Source organism: Cucumis sativus, chromosome 7, assembly GCF_000004075.3.
Source record: "Cucumis sativus cultivar 9930 chromosome 7, Cucumber_9930_V3, whole genome shotgun sequence".
NCBI classification, from domain to species: Eukaryota; Viridiplantae; Streptophyta; class Magnoliopsida; order Cucurbitales; family Cucurbitaceae; genus Cucumis; species Cucumis sativus.
The window spans coordinates 17,653,458-17,670,813 of record NC_026661.2 but is presented as its reverse complement, the minus strand read 5'-3'; the positions used below and the strand labels follow the sequence as shown (position 1 = coordinate 17,670,813).

The window sequence follows — 17,356 nt, the reverse complement described above, 5'->3', positions numbered from 1 at the left end:
ACGAGCTTTTGGTTGTGTTTGTTGGTGAATCGTGGCTAATCGTCATTTAATCTAACTTTTTAGAAGTATTCATCGTTTGAATTGAAATGATGTTAGTGTTGCCAACGCTCTACAAAAATATATAGGATTGGTAGATTTTGACCTAGAAAATGATGTGCCTGAATGGCGTTGCTAATATGGTGGGTTGGCGAGGACTATGCAAACTTGGTTTAACAATTGTATTGGCTTTTGGTCTTGATTGATGGGGGATGTTGTGGACTTGATTTAATTAGCATGCATGTCGTTTCTTTATCTATTATATTAGTACAATTTGTGTGGAAGATTTATTCATTAACACATATTTATTGCCAATTAAGTTATCCTCATCTTGAAACATCGTTTATTTATTTAAAAAACAATGAAATTAAAATATCTATTCCAAAGCAACATTTATTTTTGTGGACAAACTACAATTGTAAAGGTTGATAATTAAATTTAGTCATATAATTGTTGAAGAGAAAATAAATGTATGTAAAAATATTAGAATAATAAAAGTATGTTTGAAAATTGGGCAAGTGGGAGAGAGGATGGATTCTTTTGCCTACTGTCTTGTTTAATTCATATTAAAAATTACCAATAATAATAAAACCCTAATGGGATGTTGTTTTCTTTTCATTTTTTAATTGAAAAAAATATATTGTATTATTTTTTTAGTGAGAGGAAACATGGTAAGAGAAAAGATAATGTTTGTACTTATAATATTAATTATTGAATAAAATAACCATTTTTTAATATTATCAATAAAATAATGTCTCTTTGGTCATCCTTTTTTATTGCCCAAAAGACAAAGGAAAAAGATAATATTATTTTAAATACTAAACAAATTGTCAAAGCTAATCTTTCTTTTTAGTTTTTATTCATTCCTTTTATTTTATTAACTTATTCAGACTTTAATATTCCTCTTTCTTTTTTTCTTCTTTTGAACCATGAGACTTTAATATTCTAAAAAATAGTTTTTTATTATTTTTTGTGTAACCATGACTTTGTTTTCTCCGAGGCATATTTTGAGGCTAACAAACAAGTTCCTTAATTATTAAAAGAAAGAGAGAGAGAGAGAGAGAGAGAGAGAATTATTTTTATTTTTAGGTAATCATTTTTGACCCATTCGAAAATCTCTACCCAATTATTTATTATCTTTTACCATCACTTTATTTATTGATTTAAATAAAAATAAAGAATGAAAATAGTTGATTTTTATTAAATTCAATCACTTTTTTATTCTTATTATGTGTATGTGTGTGTGTATATATATAGTGAGAATTAAATAAGTGAAGAAGATGATACGATAACGTAAGTTACGAGTATTGTATTTAATATAGTATAGCTTATAATATATAAATACTATACAATTTAAATATTCATCTAATTACTATTTAAATAGCTGCAATAGTTATTGTTTATCTATATTCATTAGATTAATATAAAACTTATCATAGACATCATATTAATATACAATTTTTTCAAGAAAAAAATACCTCCCATCTCTAAAAGAAAAAACAATACATTTTTCAATATGCTTAATAGATGATTGAATTTTAAACATTTAAAAATTAATTAGATGATTTTTTAAAAAAACTGCAAATTTATCAAATGTTTTTTTTTTTTGGAGTTTGTTCAAATATGAGAAAAATAAATATTTACACTAAAAAACTTTGGTCAATTTTTTTGTATTTTTTAGATACTAAATAAAAAAATTTACCTCACTTTTAAAAACTATATTGGAGAACAAATGAAAATGTGAAGTTGTAATAGTTTGGATCAATAATAAATGTTTTAATAATTAGTCTAGGCTTAAACATACTTTATATTGTGAGAATTAAAATTGGTTTTGACTACATTGAATTGTTTTTTATTTGACTGTTATTTATTAATGACTACAACTATTTGTCTTCTAAGTGATTTATTTATTATACTATCCAACATTAAATTCAAATTTTAAAAACTAAATTTGATTATTAACTATGAATGCTTCCTCTTAATTGTTTCTACTATCACGAGTTTCACTTTTTTTTTTTATATAGAAATATTTGTATAATGGGTAAAGTTGGTAAATAAAAAGAAAACCTGCTGTTGTGTTTTTTCTTTCTTTCCGTCTCTAAAATATATAAAATGAATCCTAATCCAATATGGTTTGTTTGTAATAATTTATAAGTTTAAATGATTAAATTAGAGACCTCACACAATATCTATTAAACATAACAAAATGTAGTAATTCATCATATAAACTCAAATTTTATGAGTTAAATTGATACAATTATTTATTTATGATTTGAATCAATATAATTATGAAAAATTAGATATATAGGTTGATATTTGTTTAAAAGTGCATGTATACGGATAAGAACAAACAAAACCAAGAAATTCCACGAAGGAATATAAAAGAATGAAAATATAAATGTGGAAATGTAATGGATTCTTGGAAAAGCAAATAAAATCAAAATGAGAAATATAGGGACATGAGTATATGAGTGAAGTTCTTTGAATGGAGAATATAAAATTCCACAATTAAAATGTTAAGGAATTACACAAAAAGAAATGATGCTTTGGAATGGTGACGTGGGAGTTCCTGATTGGCCAAATTTTAAGAATTGTAATAAGACAAAAGAAAAGGAGCGGTTGAATTAAATGAATGTTGAAATATCAATAATAATAATAATAAAAAGAAAAGTGGTGGGTGTCAATAGCAAAAGTAAATAATAAAAAGAAAATATTTCTTTCTGCACACACGCCATCACTCAACCAGCTTCCATGCTGTCAAAGCGACACGTCGTGATTGACGCCACAGTTCACGTCGCTACTTCCAGGTGGCAATAAATTCCAATTCAAAGACACGTCATATTTAATCCCAACCGTGAATAAAGATTGACTTATAAAAAGTCAACGAAAGTCCATGGCCGTAAAATGTTCACACCCACAGGCTATGGTTATCGAGTTCCAGGGCTCCCATCCCCGTCAGCTTTTTTAATACGAAGGGCGCGTGAGGATAGAGAGTAGACGGCTGGGTAGGCGACCAACCGGGACCCACAATTTTTAATTTGATTCACTGAGGAGGCAGGTGGTTGTGGCTGCCAGTTCAGAGACCTTTTTTATTTTCCTTCGTTTTTATAAGCATGCCACGTCGGATTCTAATCTTACGGTTTATAAACTCCTTTTTGTTGATTTAAGTGATATCCTCCGTTGGTTTAGTAGTTAACCGGTGGTCCCCTGTGTAGATTTTGAGAATGGGGAATTGACCCGGTGGACCGGTCATCTGGGCCCGCTTGATTGTCTCTGAGTGGCTTTGTGAAAAAGTTTTGGACTTTGATCGTACTGCTACCGGCTAACACCTGTTGCAGATATTTCTTTTCTTCCACTGTTGAATTTCACGTCACCAATGTAAAATATATAATAATAATAAATATCATTTTCATGGAAATCTGATTATATTTATTTTATTTCAAAAGATAATTAATTATTTGTAGTAGACTAAAGGGTTGGAATATTTTTAGTGATTGGTTTGTTTTATGTATATATTCTATGAACTACCAATACTTGTCAACATAGTTAATTTTTAGTCAATCTCGAATTTACAAATTTTACACCATTCCATTTTTATATTTATTACGTATTTATATTCTCTTTTTGGAGTTTAACATGTTACTCAATTTTTTAATTTCTTTTATTTTTTTATTTTTACCACAAACTCATACATTTACTAAACACGCTAAGGAAGTTACCAAGTTTATCTAAAATTAATACATAAATTAAGTTAAATTTTGGATGCGTAAAAAATAAAATTAGAAAATATTTAAAAGTTGAAGATGTCCTTTTACTTCATGAATTTTATAGACTTATTAAAAATGTGCTTTTCTAAAAAAAGAATAATAATTTTAAAAAAAGTAAAATATTTACCTTTATGCCAAAAAACCTCAAGGACAAAAATCCCATTTTGTCATCATAGATATTTTGTTAACTTCATTTTGTCATTTTTTTTTCTAATTTCTATTATAGGCAAGATTATAGAGACCAAATTGATTTACATTTAATACGTACACTTTTAATTTAAGGTTTAATAACCATTTGGATTTTGATTTGATTTTTCTTGCCTCAAATATTATAATTTACCTAAATAATGGTATGATTTTTTTTTATCACTCGAGTATCAATTATCATTAAAAATGCAATAATCATGTCGTTAACGTATTTTTTAAAACCAACTCGAAATTTCATCGTGTAAACTATAAATAAAAGTCTTGTTGAATGAATGATATCTCTATTCAGTTGAGAGAGATGTTTATTAATTATAGGAATGGATTAGTACAACCCATCAATTGTAATCCACAACCATCAATTCTAATATAAAGTGAGAAAGATTTTGACAATGAGAGGGAGACCTTGCAAGCAATTTTCAATAAGGAGATTGAGAGAGGATGAGGGTTACATCGGGTAAGAGCATTAAAGAAAATAGGTTATATATATTTGAGCGGCTATAGATGATTCTTATAAACTAAAAAATAACATAAATTTTTTAATAAAACCTAACTCAAACCTAGATTGGATTGGACTAGATTTGTACTTTGTTGGGTATGTTGTTTTTTAACGTCCTATTAAATAAGCAACAAATAAAATGTGTTTATATAGATTTGTCTCATTCTATGGACAATATATGAGATTTTTGAAGCTTTGTATACTCAAATATGAAAGAATATGTTTTACAAAGGAGGAATATGCACTAATTTGTCCTTTCACCAGTACAAAAATATACTTTCTTAATTTAACAACTATTTATGCAATAAAAATTTAATTATCAACTTTTAAAATGATAATAGGTTAATTTACGAAAAAAAATAAAAGTTATAATAGTATACAAAAGTTATAATAATATTCCTTAAATAAAAAACATTTTCAATTTAATACCTTCAAAATATAAATAGAATTAAACCAAAATTGAAATCCACAATGAAATTAAATTATTAATTTTCAAATTTATGTAGCCTGTTCAATCTCATAGAAAGCTTTATCTATTAAAAAATCAACTAGAAATTTGAGTGTTTTTCTTTTTATTATTAAGATCAACATAGTTTACAACATAAAGTTTCAAGATGAAACTTTAAAACTTCGAAAAGAAAACATTATTAAAAGAAAATTTAAATATTTGTTTATCAAACAAATTCACTGTCATAACTTTTAAACTACTGGAATATAAAAAATGAAACTATATATTAATAAAGTGTATATATATACAAATATAATAATAATTTAAATATAGATAGGTGTTCCATGTGGCACCAAAAAATAATCTCCAAATTCATATGTATTCCAATGTGATTAGCCACTAATAATTGTTTAATTATCTTTCCTAAAAAAAAACTTTTAATTATTAGTGACACCATTAAATATAAAGTATAAAGGAGAGCATACGTTTGTCTTTATTAATTAATAATTAAATATAAGAATGGAATACTCATTCATTCATTTTTTATATGTATCGTTTTTTGAATTAAATTTGTATTTAAGTTTTGAAACTTTCTGAACTTTAATACTTATTTTCATAAACCTCTCAAATATTAAGAAGACTTAAATATTTCAAATATAATAAAAAATAAAAGTATCAGTATTCTTTAATTATGATTAAACGATTAATCTAATTATAATGAGTTCCATTGTTAATAATATTAATATCAACATGACAAAAATTAAACACAAAATTATCAATGGTTACTAGTGGTAAGATTAATTTAATATATTTATTAGACTGGTCACGTTTGTTAAAAAAACACATTTAGTGCACAGCTAAATCAAATAAATAGAATGATGAAAAGTTAAATTTGTAGCGTATGAATATAATAACAATAAAGAAAAAAAATGGTGTCGTCATTTTACATCCACGTCAGCAACGGTAGAAGCGTCTTCTGACCGAATTGGAGAATCGGGAATTGAGGAGAGATTATCCGTCACGCTTTATTGAGGCGCGTGGCAAGTTAAGTGGAAAAATATTAAAAAAAGATATATTTATCGATTCGGATAAGTAAAAAAATAGATTAAAATAAAAAAAGTTACACGTGGCTTATGTGTGCAAAGTGGCAATATTCCATCGAAAAACGACCCTCTTTCTTTTCTGCCTTGCTGGCGCCGGCCAATCACAACCGTCCGATTTATTTTCCATTCCAATGATTTTACTCAGTCAGGCAGCCCTCTTGCTGCAATCTCAGCCGTCTATTTTCTCCCCCTTCCAAAGCAGGTTTTGCGTGAAAGTGTCAAATTCTCCCAAACAAAATTTTAAAAATAAAAAAATAAAAAAAGAATAGAAGAAAGTGATTAGATTAAAAGCACATAAAAGCACACAAAAATAAACACAAGGAAGGAAGCTAGAGAGAGGATTTTGCTGGGCATTTCGTCATCGGGAGTTCGCCGGAGTTTATGGTGGTTTCCGGCGAGGTTCGGTTTGATTAGATTGTAAGACTCTGCAAGACGTGAAGAGGAATCTCGATTCATTTCCGGTGGGAGAGTTTGATTTCATGATTGAGACGCATGATCATGGAGAAGAACAGAGAAGCGAGGAGTTCGTCCAGTATAGTGGCTGCAAATGGATCGTCAAGGCGACGTAGTAGAGCTACGGCTTTCAGAGATTTACCTGGTTAGAACTTCGATTTCGTTGGTTCTTTTGACTTTTGTTGTGTTGGATTCTTTATTGACGGTTGTTGTTTGTTGCAGAGGAAGGTCAGGTGGAGTTGCAGGAGACTGTGCGGTTAAGGGATAGAGGAGGGAAGAGGGATCGAGATCGAGAGTTTGTGAGTCGTAGCAAGCGGAGGAGGGAAGGAGGAAATAGAGAAGAAGAGATGGAGGAAGAAGAAGGAGGAGATACTAGTGCTGAAGATATTGTTGCTGATGGAGATATTGATGAGGTTGAAGACGGTGGTGGAGGAGTTTCTCGGATTCTTTCTTCTACTACTACGGCGTCTTCGGTTTCGAATCAGCATCAGAATCAGAAGAGAACCTCTCTTCCACCGAGAGTTGTGAAGCAACAATGGAAGGTTGCTGATGACGCGATGATTGGTGTTCCGGTTCCGAGAAAGGCTCGCTCAGGTATAGTGTAAAGCGAAGGAAAAAGAAAAAAGGAAGTAGAACGATTGGTTTCTTATGTTTGTGGTTTATGGAATCATGCTCCGTTCATGATGGTAAAGTTTGTTTTTAATTCTTTTTGTACAGCTTCTGTCAAAAGATCACATGATTGCACGGTTTCAGGAAATAGTGGTGTTGGTGGAGCCGGAGAAGATATTGCAGACGACCACAGCCATCGGAACCAGACTGATTCACCGGCAAGGTCGTCTGCCGAGGTTGTTTCGCCTTCAACATCGATTATTTCGGCTAAGAAGAAGATGGTTAGTTCCCTCCCTTGTAATCATTGTTCAATACATATATTTTGTTGAAATATTGGTGTGACTTGATTTTCCTTTTTCCCATGAATTTTCAGAAACCAACTGGACCGAAGACTCGATCAATGAAGACGTCAAATGTTTCTTCTGCGTCTGCTAAGGAAGGGGATATTGAGATTGAGATCGCTGAGGTTCTTTTCGGACTAAAGAAACAACCACACTGTTCCAAAAAGCAAGAAGTTATTACGAAGCAATCATCGAAGCAAGAAACAGAGAATTCCAGTGTTCTTCGTGACGGTTCCAAGTCTTCAGTTACATCTACAATGGCAAACTCTGCACAAACTGCCTTCAATAAATCAGTTTCGCTTCAAAAGAATGATGTTATCTCTGATTTGTCACTTAATGTTGGTGGGTATTCTAAATCCTTGAGCTAAAGCAAATATTCCCAATTGGAAATTCAATACCCTTCTCTATTCCGATTATCCTGTACTGACAATGTTTATTTTCACTCTGTTTTTCATTTTAGCTGGGGAGAAGCAAAAAGTGGACAGTTCGACATTGGATTTTGCAGGGAAAGGAGAATCTGAAAAACCTGCAGAGATTGCAATTTACCCTTCAAAGTTGGAAGGAGCGTCCGAGGAAAGTAAACCAGCAAAGGAAATTTTCACTGGTGGAGATGAAAATAAGGGGAGCAAGAAGACCGGTCTGGCACAAGAAGATATAACTTCATGCTTAAAAGGGGATGTTGATCCCGAAGATTCCCCACCAAATAATTCGTAAGCGACATAAGATCTTCATTTCCTTCAGTAGTTCCTGAAACAATTAATTTGAATATAATGTTGTGTGCGTTCTTAGGATTCCGGAGGCTGTGACCCAGAAAGAAGAGAAATTCAAATTTGACTTAATGGTCAGGGTCTTCAGTTTTGCTTTTCAATTTTGATTTCCTCTATTTTTCTCAGTGTGAAGATTCTAAAAAATGATTTTGTTTGAACAGGCTCCTCCAACATCTCCAGAAAGGGATGGGTTGGCTGATATGGTATTGGATACTAAGCCTTTGAGTCTGGGAATAGAAATGGTAACAAGATTTTTGCATTTTTAGCCCTATACCTGGTTTTCTGTTTTCGAGCTTTTGATTAATAGATGTATATATTTTTTTCATTAATCTGGTGTAGGGGAAAGAGACTTCGAATAAGGTTGAAAATGAAGTAGAAGGATTTAAGGAAAAAGAAAAGGTGATCAATGAAGATAAGATGGTGACAAGTGGGACAAAGTTTGAATTCTTTAAACTGGATTTGGAGAAACCACAATTAGATAGCAATAACATCACAATGAAAGAACAGAGTCAGAAACAGCAACCTAAAGGAGCCGCCAGCACAGTTGAAAAAAATGGTACCCATCATTTCACCTTGAAACCTCTGTTCATTATGTTGATTATATTACGATTATATGCCAAACTGTCTTTTTAAACTGTTATGAATTATGATAATTGTTTTTTCCCCAGAACCATCCACTTCAGTGCGCTTGCCCATTATCCTGGGTGGCTGGCCAACTACCGAAATTCCTTCTGTCGGGTTAGAAACCATTTCTTTAGAACCTTTAGCCAATGACTGAGTCAAATGTATTTTGTTGTATGAATTTTCCTATTCAGACCAAAGTGAAACGTGTTCGTTTACTCTCCTTATAATACAGGTACCTGCCACCCTTCCGGACAGTGCTACCTGTGGATAGTATTGACAAATCATCCACCAAACTACAGGTACTTTTCAGGATTTTTCTGAACATGAAGTCCATCTATGGATTCATCACTGAATTTTCCATGGTATGTTCAATATCTTGCAGAATCTAAATTTTATTCTCTCACACCCTCGACCGAAGAGATGCTTGACCCATTACGACATTGCTCGAAACATTTACTTACACCAGCAATTTACGAAGACGAACTATTTCCACCCAGCAGGTGATGCTTCGGCATCTCTTGTAGAGGCCAAACTCAAAAACATCTCCTCTAAAGAAGGCATGCTTTTGAGTAACCAACTGAGTGGAAATCATTTGGATATGAACCTTAATTCTGTGCAACAGAGAGAGCAAGGTGAAGGCGACTTGCCTGGTAATGTGGTAAATGATAAAAGTTCTGAGGCTGCCAACTTTGCTGATATTGCTAAAAGCAAGCAGCTTGTATTTCATCAGAAACAGGGAGTGCCTTTGGGTAACTCAATGGTACGATCTTCTTGACAAATTTTCTGCATTGATGGGTCAGTATATAACAAGAAATGACTTATTTTTTCTCCCTTTTCTTTCTCCTGCAGCCTAGTTCTGGATTCATATTCCCCATCGGTCAGCATCAAGCTCCGATTGCACAAGCTACTGCAAATCAATCTGGGTCCGCCAAATCTTCCAATAACCAATCAACATCTCTGTTTAGTAATCCAGAAGCTGGAACACTTGTGAGCTTTCCAGCATTTCCTGCAGTATCTACTAACATGAGCTACAGTCATCCCAATGTGGTTTCAGTAGAAGCTCCATACTTGGCAAAACTTCAGAACAATGGTTATCCATTCACCTTTTCTACTCCAGCAGGAACGAGCGCAACATATAGAACAAACAATGCACAACCCTTGCCTCTTTTCAATGGATCTTTCTATCCATCTCAGTTGTTCCATCCATCCCAAATTCAGCCAGCACAAACTCAATCTCATCACCAACCTAGTGGCTCCCATAAACAACCACAAACTCAGCCGCAGCAATGGAGTGTGCATGTACCAGGGAACAATGTGCTGCCGTCAAATGGTATGCAATTAAAGCAGTCGACAGAACAGCATTTGCCACTGTCTAATCATTCTCGCAAGCATGAGAATGAAACCAGTGGAGAGGACACTACATCCCTTTCCGACAAGAGGGCAGCTCCAGTTCAGAAAAATGCTTATGGACAAAACTACATTTTGCCTGTTCAGGCATTGGGTTTCACATTGATGCCATCTACAACATTGAATAATGGCAATAGTGGAAATTATGGTGAGAAGAAACAGTCTCATACCCAAAATTTGAAGAACACAGTTGCCTTAGTTCCCTCTCAGGGACTCACAATGTCCTTTGCTTCATATAATGGAAATGGCACCCCATCTAACCTCAACTTCACTCCAATATCGCAAAACACAACCGTCTATCAGAATCTTCCTGATATACAGCGGACAGGGTTTCAGGTAGCGCCTGTGCCCCAAGCTACAAAGCAGAAGAATCATCAAACGTCAGAAGGGAGAAACGGAGTTGTTCTATCTGGTGCCAGTGATAGGAACACTGGAAATTCTTCTACGAAGCCTTCCACTGCAACTTCAGGGCAGACCCTAGTTTTTGGTAATCCTTCAAGGACTCTTAACTTCATGACATCTTCTGTCCCTGTAAACTGGCCCTCACCCTCCAACAAATCTGCTGCTACAACAAACCGTCCCGCCGGTAGTTCTTCAGGTAACCAACAGCAGCAACCACTGCTCCAGCTTCCACAGCAGCAGCACATATTGCAACAGCAACAAGCAGCCATGGGGCCTCGGATGGCTCCACGTACTAAAGTACCAACTAATAATACCTTGCCTTCATCAGCTACAACCAAGTTTCCTTGTAATCCTCCTCCTGGTTTCTCACAGCCTTTGATACAATGTGACAATTCTATTCAGTCTCCTGCGCAGAAGAACTCGGGAAGAATGACAGCCTCTGTCGTCCCTATGACATCTCTCCATCTTTCATCCTCTAGTACACCAGTCCACAAGAGTTCCATTCAGCAAAAAGGAAGTAGTACTCCTCAAGGTCAAACCCAGATATCATTTGGGGGAGGAGATTTCAAGCCAGCTTATACACCAATGCAACACATTCCAACTAGCGGTCACTCTCCATCTAGCAGTGGAAAATTAAGGAACACCACCAGTAAGACCAATCCCTCAGTTACTCCCACGCAACAGAAACAGGATGAAAGCTCATCAACCGGAGCTGGCCAGAAATCGTCTCCAGTGTGCGGTAGAAACGTGCCTTCGATCTTAAACACATGCCCCAGTCAACTATCAGAACTTAAATACTAGACCTCCTTTTTGTTCCAGCAGTTATAGAAAACACTAACATCGAGCTCAATTAGTTCCAGCTTCTCCTCCCCATTAGATGTTCCATGGCCTCCTTGTGATGAAAGAACAATCAAGAATGGATTAAACAAAGCGACACCTTCTGGGGGATCGAAGGCCCAAGAAGTTTACAACCACCAAAAATAACATTTCAATACATGATCATTCACCAGAAGCATGTCGAGGAGCATAGCGATGAATGGGGCATGGATTCTTTTTTGTCGAAAAATCACAAGAACTTCCAAGTTTTTAACTCTAGTGGCAGTAAAATCTGGTTGGGTTAGGCTATAATGTATATTGTAAGTCATTGCATATTAGTAGGGGAAATTTTTTGGTTATATATTGTTTATTCCTAGACAGACATGTGAATATGATATTATACTTGGAAAAAAAAAGAAAGTGTATTCATTATTTGATTAGGTAATTTAATTATTTCATTTTGAATTTTATGGTATGGAACAGGGAAAGAAGATATAAAATATATCTGGAAGGAGAGGAGGAAAAAAAGGGAAGAAACAAGAAGAATCTTGGAGATAGGTAAGATTGTTGAAAAGGAGTGTCAAACTTTTGCACTTTGATTCTTAATTTTACGTCATTTTCAGTGGTGAAAATTATAAATAATATACAGTTTGATGCACTGAGAAAAGTTGGAATTATTGGGGAAAGCACATGGAACTGGAAGAAAAGCAGATTGTAGAGTTGAAAAAAAAAATCATTTTTCTGCTGGAAAAGTGATTTTTTAAATCATTTTTATAAAATGATAATCAGATGGGTGATCTAATTATTTGATGGCAAAATAACAACTAATAAATGTCAATAAATGTGGAAGGTGATTTAACAACCATCTGTTTTGTTTTAATTATGTGCACTTTATGGCTTTTTTAGATGAGAAAAGTAATAGCAATCAATCTCATTTTCTAGTACTATAGGTTTTAATTCTAACTTTATTCCAATAAAGATTAAGTTTTTTTTTTTCTCTTTCTATTTTGGTTTCTAAATCTTTAAAACATTATTACTTTCTTCACTAAATTACCAAATTTGTTTCATTTTTTGGCTCTTGAACTTATCTAATCTTCATTTATCAGTTGTTTTTCTTTACCCTATGTTGCTTCATTATTCACTCATATCAACCTACCAATACACATTCAAAGCTGTGATATTAATGGGCTAAAAGTAATCTAAAGACAGAGACTAAAATGAATTTTGGAAGGTTTGACAACTTAATTATATATTTTGAAACTTCACTAAAACAAATTTGAAAAAAGGGAAAAAGAAGAAAAGTTGGATAATCATGTTTTTTTTTATCATTGTCTTTATCCTCCTTTAATGAAAGTAGCAATTTAATTCAATTTAGTCCGTTTCGTTCAATCTTCCAATAATTTAGTCCATGAAATTTACCTATATAACAATTTGAAGTGCCGACAAAAATAACAAAAAAGTATATGATAGTAAGACCTACTTCACTAATTTAAAAGTCGATAATGGCTAGTTCTTTTGTAAATGATTTTGTTATCTAATGTAATTTTTGTAATTTTCTTAAAGTTTTAGCCGTATCCTAAATTTGTAACGATTTAATTTCTATTATTTGTAACGATTTAATTTCTATTATAGAAATTAGTGTTAAAATTTAATTAAATCTCGTGAACAAGTAAATTGACAAACTAATTAGATTTCAATATTTTTATGAAATACAAAGTCAAAATTGAGATCTAATTTTAATGGTTTTTTAGCCAAAGTTTGAATAATGTGGCTTGAGTATTAAATAAAAACATATTTGCACGTGTAAGGTACAACTACAAGTAATTAGAATGCCCCACGTAAGATAGAAACAAACTTCAAATCAAAGTGTCAAAAAACAATAAAACTTGTACAATATTAATTACTAAGTTAGAATTTCGATTCTCTAAAAAGAAAAAGAAGAGAATGAAATTAAGGTTAAAAGAGGGCACAATGCAAATTGACCAAAAAAAATCTCCATTTTAAACATCAGCAATATCAAAACAAGAAGGAAGCACCAATCTCCTCATTTTTCTCTCCCTTTGTTTTTTGGCTATTACTTCTGAAGAATAGAAGTTAACGCTTGTCTGACGTCTTCTTTGGCTTGTTTATCAAATGGATCTTCACCAATATAGAGATCTAAAATGGCTCTACACAACAGTTGGCTCTGGATGCTTCCCACTTCCTTTCCATCAACTGCATATGAATTTAATTACATTCCGTATTCAGATTAAAAAGTAAAATGTTTGTTAGTTGGTTGGCAGATGCATTCAGATGTGAGATGTTTTTCAAAAACAAAAATCCAACACACCAAGCAAATGCATGAGTAATGGTTCTTCATAAGATGCAATCCTACATTGCTGCACTAACTAATAAGGATCGAAATCTCACTGATTGTACGGAGGACATGCCCTCGTTCTTTTGAGAGATCGATCACCGATCCTCGAGGTATTTTGTACTCGTCTTTGAATTGGGAAGTGAATCTGCAAAGAAACAAAGCTATAAGGATACAAGAGTAGGGGATGATAGAGACAGCGTTATAATGACATGGTGATGGCCGAGATAAAACAAAAACCACACAACTCATAGAATGACTTACTTGTCAAGCAATTCTTTGTTGTCTGAACCCCCAAACTTCTGGAGTCGGTTTCCAACAGACTCTTCAAATGCACTTCGAACCGATCGGATGCTCAGTTTTCCATAGACAATTTGAAGTCTAACAGTCATGCATATGTCACATTCCATGACATCTTTGTCAAAGTCCTTTTCTTGTAGTTCAGTTACAGTGAGTTTCCCATACTTCTCACTCAGTGATTCCTTTATGTCATCATTGTCAGCATAAACACCTACACGCAGTCACTCATTTGAATAACAGATAGCTTAGGACGAAAAAATGTCAATAACCCAAAAACGGAAAAGCATATGCACAGTGACATAATGGATTTAAGAAATTTCATACAGATTGGTTCGCATCAGAAAAGTTTCTCTCATAACAAATATTGTAGATCGTGAATCTTGGCAAATCTCAACCACTCACCTTTCCACCATCTTCTGCTCAATTGGAAGTTCATTCCATCGTTCTCCCAAATGTTGTAAAATCTGTGAACTCTATAGATTACAGTTCAACAAAGAAACTTAATGCAAAGCTAGAACAATAGGATGTTAAAGGAAAGGTTGGCACAAATTTGAAGTCTAAGCTCGGTTCATTTCTTTAGAACTCAAAGACAGTTGTACAACCTATAGAAAAGATCGTGTTCAAATAAGGTTGTAAACTCAGATCATTTCTGACTTCTATTGAAGCCAAAATGACTCCCCACAGGGTTGGAGACAGTCAAGCCCAAGCTTACTATCTTAATCATAAAAAGGATGATCTGATTGAAATGGAACGACCACATTAGCCATGAACTTCAGCTTATATGAACTAAGGTACACCCACTTTTTCAAGAGATATAAATACTACAGTAGCTTCAGTTATCCATTTAGTAAATTCTATTACAGTCACTTCCCTTTTTCAAAATTAAATAGGAGAAATAATAAAGGCCTGGTTGAATATCATTTGGCTTTCTATTTATAGTTTTTGAAAAATTATATTTGTTTTTTTACAGCTTCTTTCTATGGTTTTCATCTTTTTGAATTGAACACTAGAATCCTCAACTAAATTTCAGAAACAAAAAGTACTTTTAAAGTTTTCAAACTTAGCTTGATTTTTTAAAAACACTCCTAAAAGGTAGATAATGAACAAAAAAATCAATAGGTGGAAGTAGTGTTTATAAGCTTCAGTTTCAATAAGCACAAACCAAAAACTGAGCATGAAATTTATGGTCTATTATCTAATAATGGCGATTCTTGTGGTTAGCTTCTTCTTCTCCTTCTTCGTTTTTAGTTCAATAGTAATATACAGGATGGAAAATTCGAACCCGACCTCGGTGGTTGAGCTATGCAGCCTATGTTCCATATAGGTGAATCCTGTGGTTTGCTTTTAGAAATGGTTTTCAAAATAATCTTGCATTTTTTTCCAAAACAAAAAATCAGTGAAAGCATATTTGAGTCACTGTCTTGTACCAGTTATCTATCTTATGTTGCTTTCCTATCTACTTTGAAAGATTTTTTTTCTTTTGTTCCCTTCACTTTGTTTGATTTGTTTTGAGAAATACTGAAGAAGTTACACAATACAAACCTTTCAAATTCAAATCATGATTTCAGCTGGAAAAGAACACAAAAGTATATCTGGGCCATCCAGTGTCACTGTTAAAAACGGATAAGAGAAGGAAATTCTTTCCAAAAACAGTCTCCCAAAGCCCTAGACAGTCACGAATAAATGCTATTTTCGAAAGTAACAATAAAAACTTCTTAATTCAGTGAAGATCACAAATGCCCATCTGCTAAATCAGCACAAATTCAACATCCAAAATCAAATCACAAAAGCTCCTCAAAAGTAGAAATGTGCGATAACATACCAAATGCATAAACGTTGATGTTCTTCAGTCCCAAAATGGCTTTTCTTCGCAACCCAATTCCAAGAAGCTGCTGAGAATCTCCAATGACAGAGGGAAATGAAAATCCAGTCTTGGAATCAACAACTGAAGAGGCGGCCGAATTTTCCGCCAGAGAGAGAGAAGCCCACAAGGGAGATGAATGACTTGAGAAGAGCAAATTCAATGCGCATTCAAGAAATGGGGTTTGTGGGTTGGTCGAGTTCCTAGCTGCAGCGACAAATCCGACTGCCGCAGCAGCGCCGCCGGCAGCGACAGCGGCAGCGTAAGAGGGACGGAGAAAGGTACGACGGGGGGGCTTTGGTGGCTGAGGAAACGAGAATGGGAAGCGGAGAGATACCATTTTTTTCCTTTTGGCGGAAAAGTGTCTTTTTTAGTTGAAACAAAATAGCAAAAGTTAATTCTTTTATTTAGTATTTATATACTCTTTTATTTATATATACACAAACAATTCTTATTACTTAGGTCCTCATGATATATTTATTTATTTTCTATTCTCTTCTAATTATTAAATCTTACTAAAGGTCTATAATTTTTCATACTACTTTATCAAACAACTCTCTTTCATAATTTAACACATCATTGAATGTTACATAATCTAAGATATCTATTAACTTATTTCATAACCCACCCCTCACTCTTTCTTGTTTTCTTACCCAACAAAACATATATATATGTAAAGAAGGGGAAATAAACATACCTTTAAACTTCTAGTCAATTAATGATGAATGGTAAGACCACGAAGAGGATGGCGAAAGTTGCAGACAAGGGGAGATGGGGGATTTTTAGGCAAAATGGGCTGTGTGTAAGGTTTTAAGATGGATAAAATCGTGTACTTGATCTATGATGACCGCATGTTGAACAACATGGCAACGTTGATTGCCACATGAAATAGACAAATGAGCCAAGTCGTGTGTTGTGTAGTGTGTACAAAACTTAACTATTCTATTTTTGTCAATAGTTTTTTAAGTAAATTATTTTTTTCATTAACTTTTTAATTAACATTATTAAAAAAAAAAGTCAAACGTTCCACCCTAAAATAGAAATTCATGTTAATTGTCATCAAACTAACTATTATTAATTAATTTACAAGACTTGCTTTTCTAAGTTAAAATATTGTATAGTTATCATGCTGCAATGTCACATAATATACAACATATTAATTTAACAAATAATTGAACTTATAACACAAAACACTATACTTTTTAAAAGTTTTTACATTTCCTTAGATAATTCTACATTTTAAAATTTTAAAATTTAAAATATGAAGGCACTAAAACATAAAAATATTATTTCCAATAAATAAATAAAAACATAATTCAGCCAACCTACCAAACACATATTCATTCAACTCAATAAATAGAACACT

The 17,356-nt window shown here is 33.1% G+C and overlaps 2 protein-coding genes across 3 annotated transcripts; one reads left to right on the top strand and one right to left on the bottom strand.

Moving 5' to 3' along the window:
• The first annotated feature begins 6,338 nt into the window (after positions 1 to 6,338).
• Positions 6,339 to 11,944, top strand: LOC101210206 (protein TIME FOR COFFEE). Of its 2 annotated transcripts, none has more exons than XM_011661000.2 (12): positions 6,339 to 6,655; positions 6,733 to 7,104; positions 7,264 to 7,400; positions 7,493 to 7,802; positions 7,921 to 8,170; positions 8,250 to 8,301; positions 8,389 to 8,469; positions 8,567 to 8,783; positions 8,896 to 8,965; positions 9,084 to 9,150; positions 9,234 to 9,611; positions 9,701 to 11,944. In XM_011661000.2, the coding sequence occupies exons 1-12, from the start codon at positions 6,550 to 6,552 to the stop codon at positions 11,459 to 11,461; spliced, it is 3,801 nt and encodes a 1,266-aa protein (XP_011659302.1). In that variant the 5' UTR covers positions 6,339 to 6,549; the 3' UTR covers positions 11,462 to 11,944. The 2 variants fall into 2 exon arrangements, with proteins under 2 accessions (XP_011659302.1, XP_004147004.1); XM_004146956.3 differs by having other exon boundaries at positions 7,228 to 7,400.
• Positions 11,945 to 13,280: 1,336 nt separating this feature from the next.
• Positions 13,281 to 16,383, bottom strand: LOC101204632 (fatty-acid-binding protein 1). Its single transcript, XM_004146934.3, has 4 exons — positions 15,952 to 16,383; positions 14,094 to 14,340; positions 13,886 to 13,977; positions 13,281 to 13,690 (listed from the first exon to the last, which is right to left on the bottom strand). Exons 1-4 carry the CDS (start codon positions 16,328 to 16,330, stop codon positions 13,551 to 13,553), a joined length of 858 nt encoding a protein of 285 aa, XP_004146982.1. The 5' UTR covers positions 16,331 to 16,383; the 3' UTR covers positions 13,281 to 13,550.
• Positions 16,384 to 17,356: the final 973 nt, after the last annotated feature.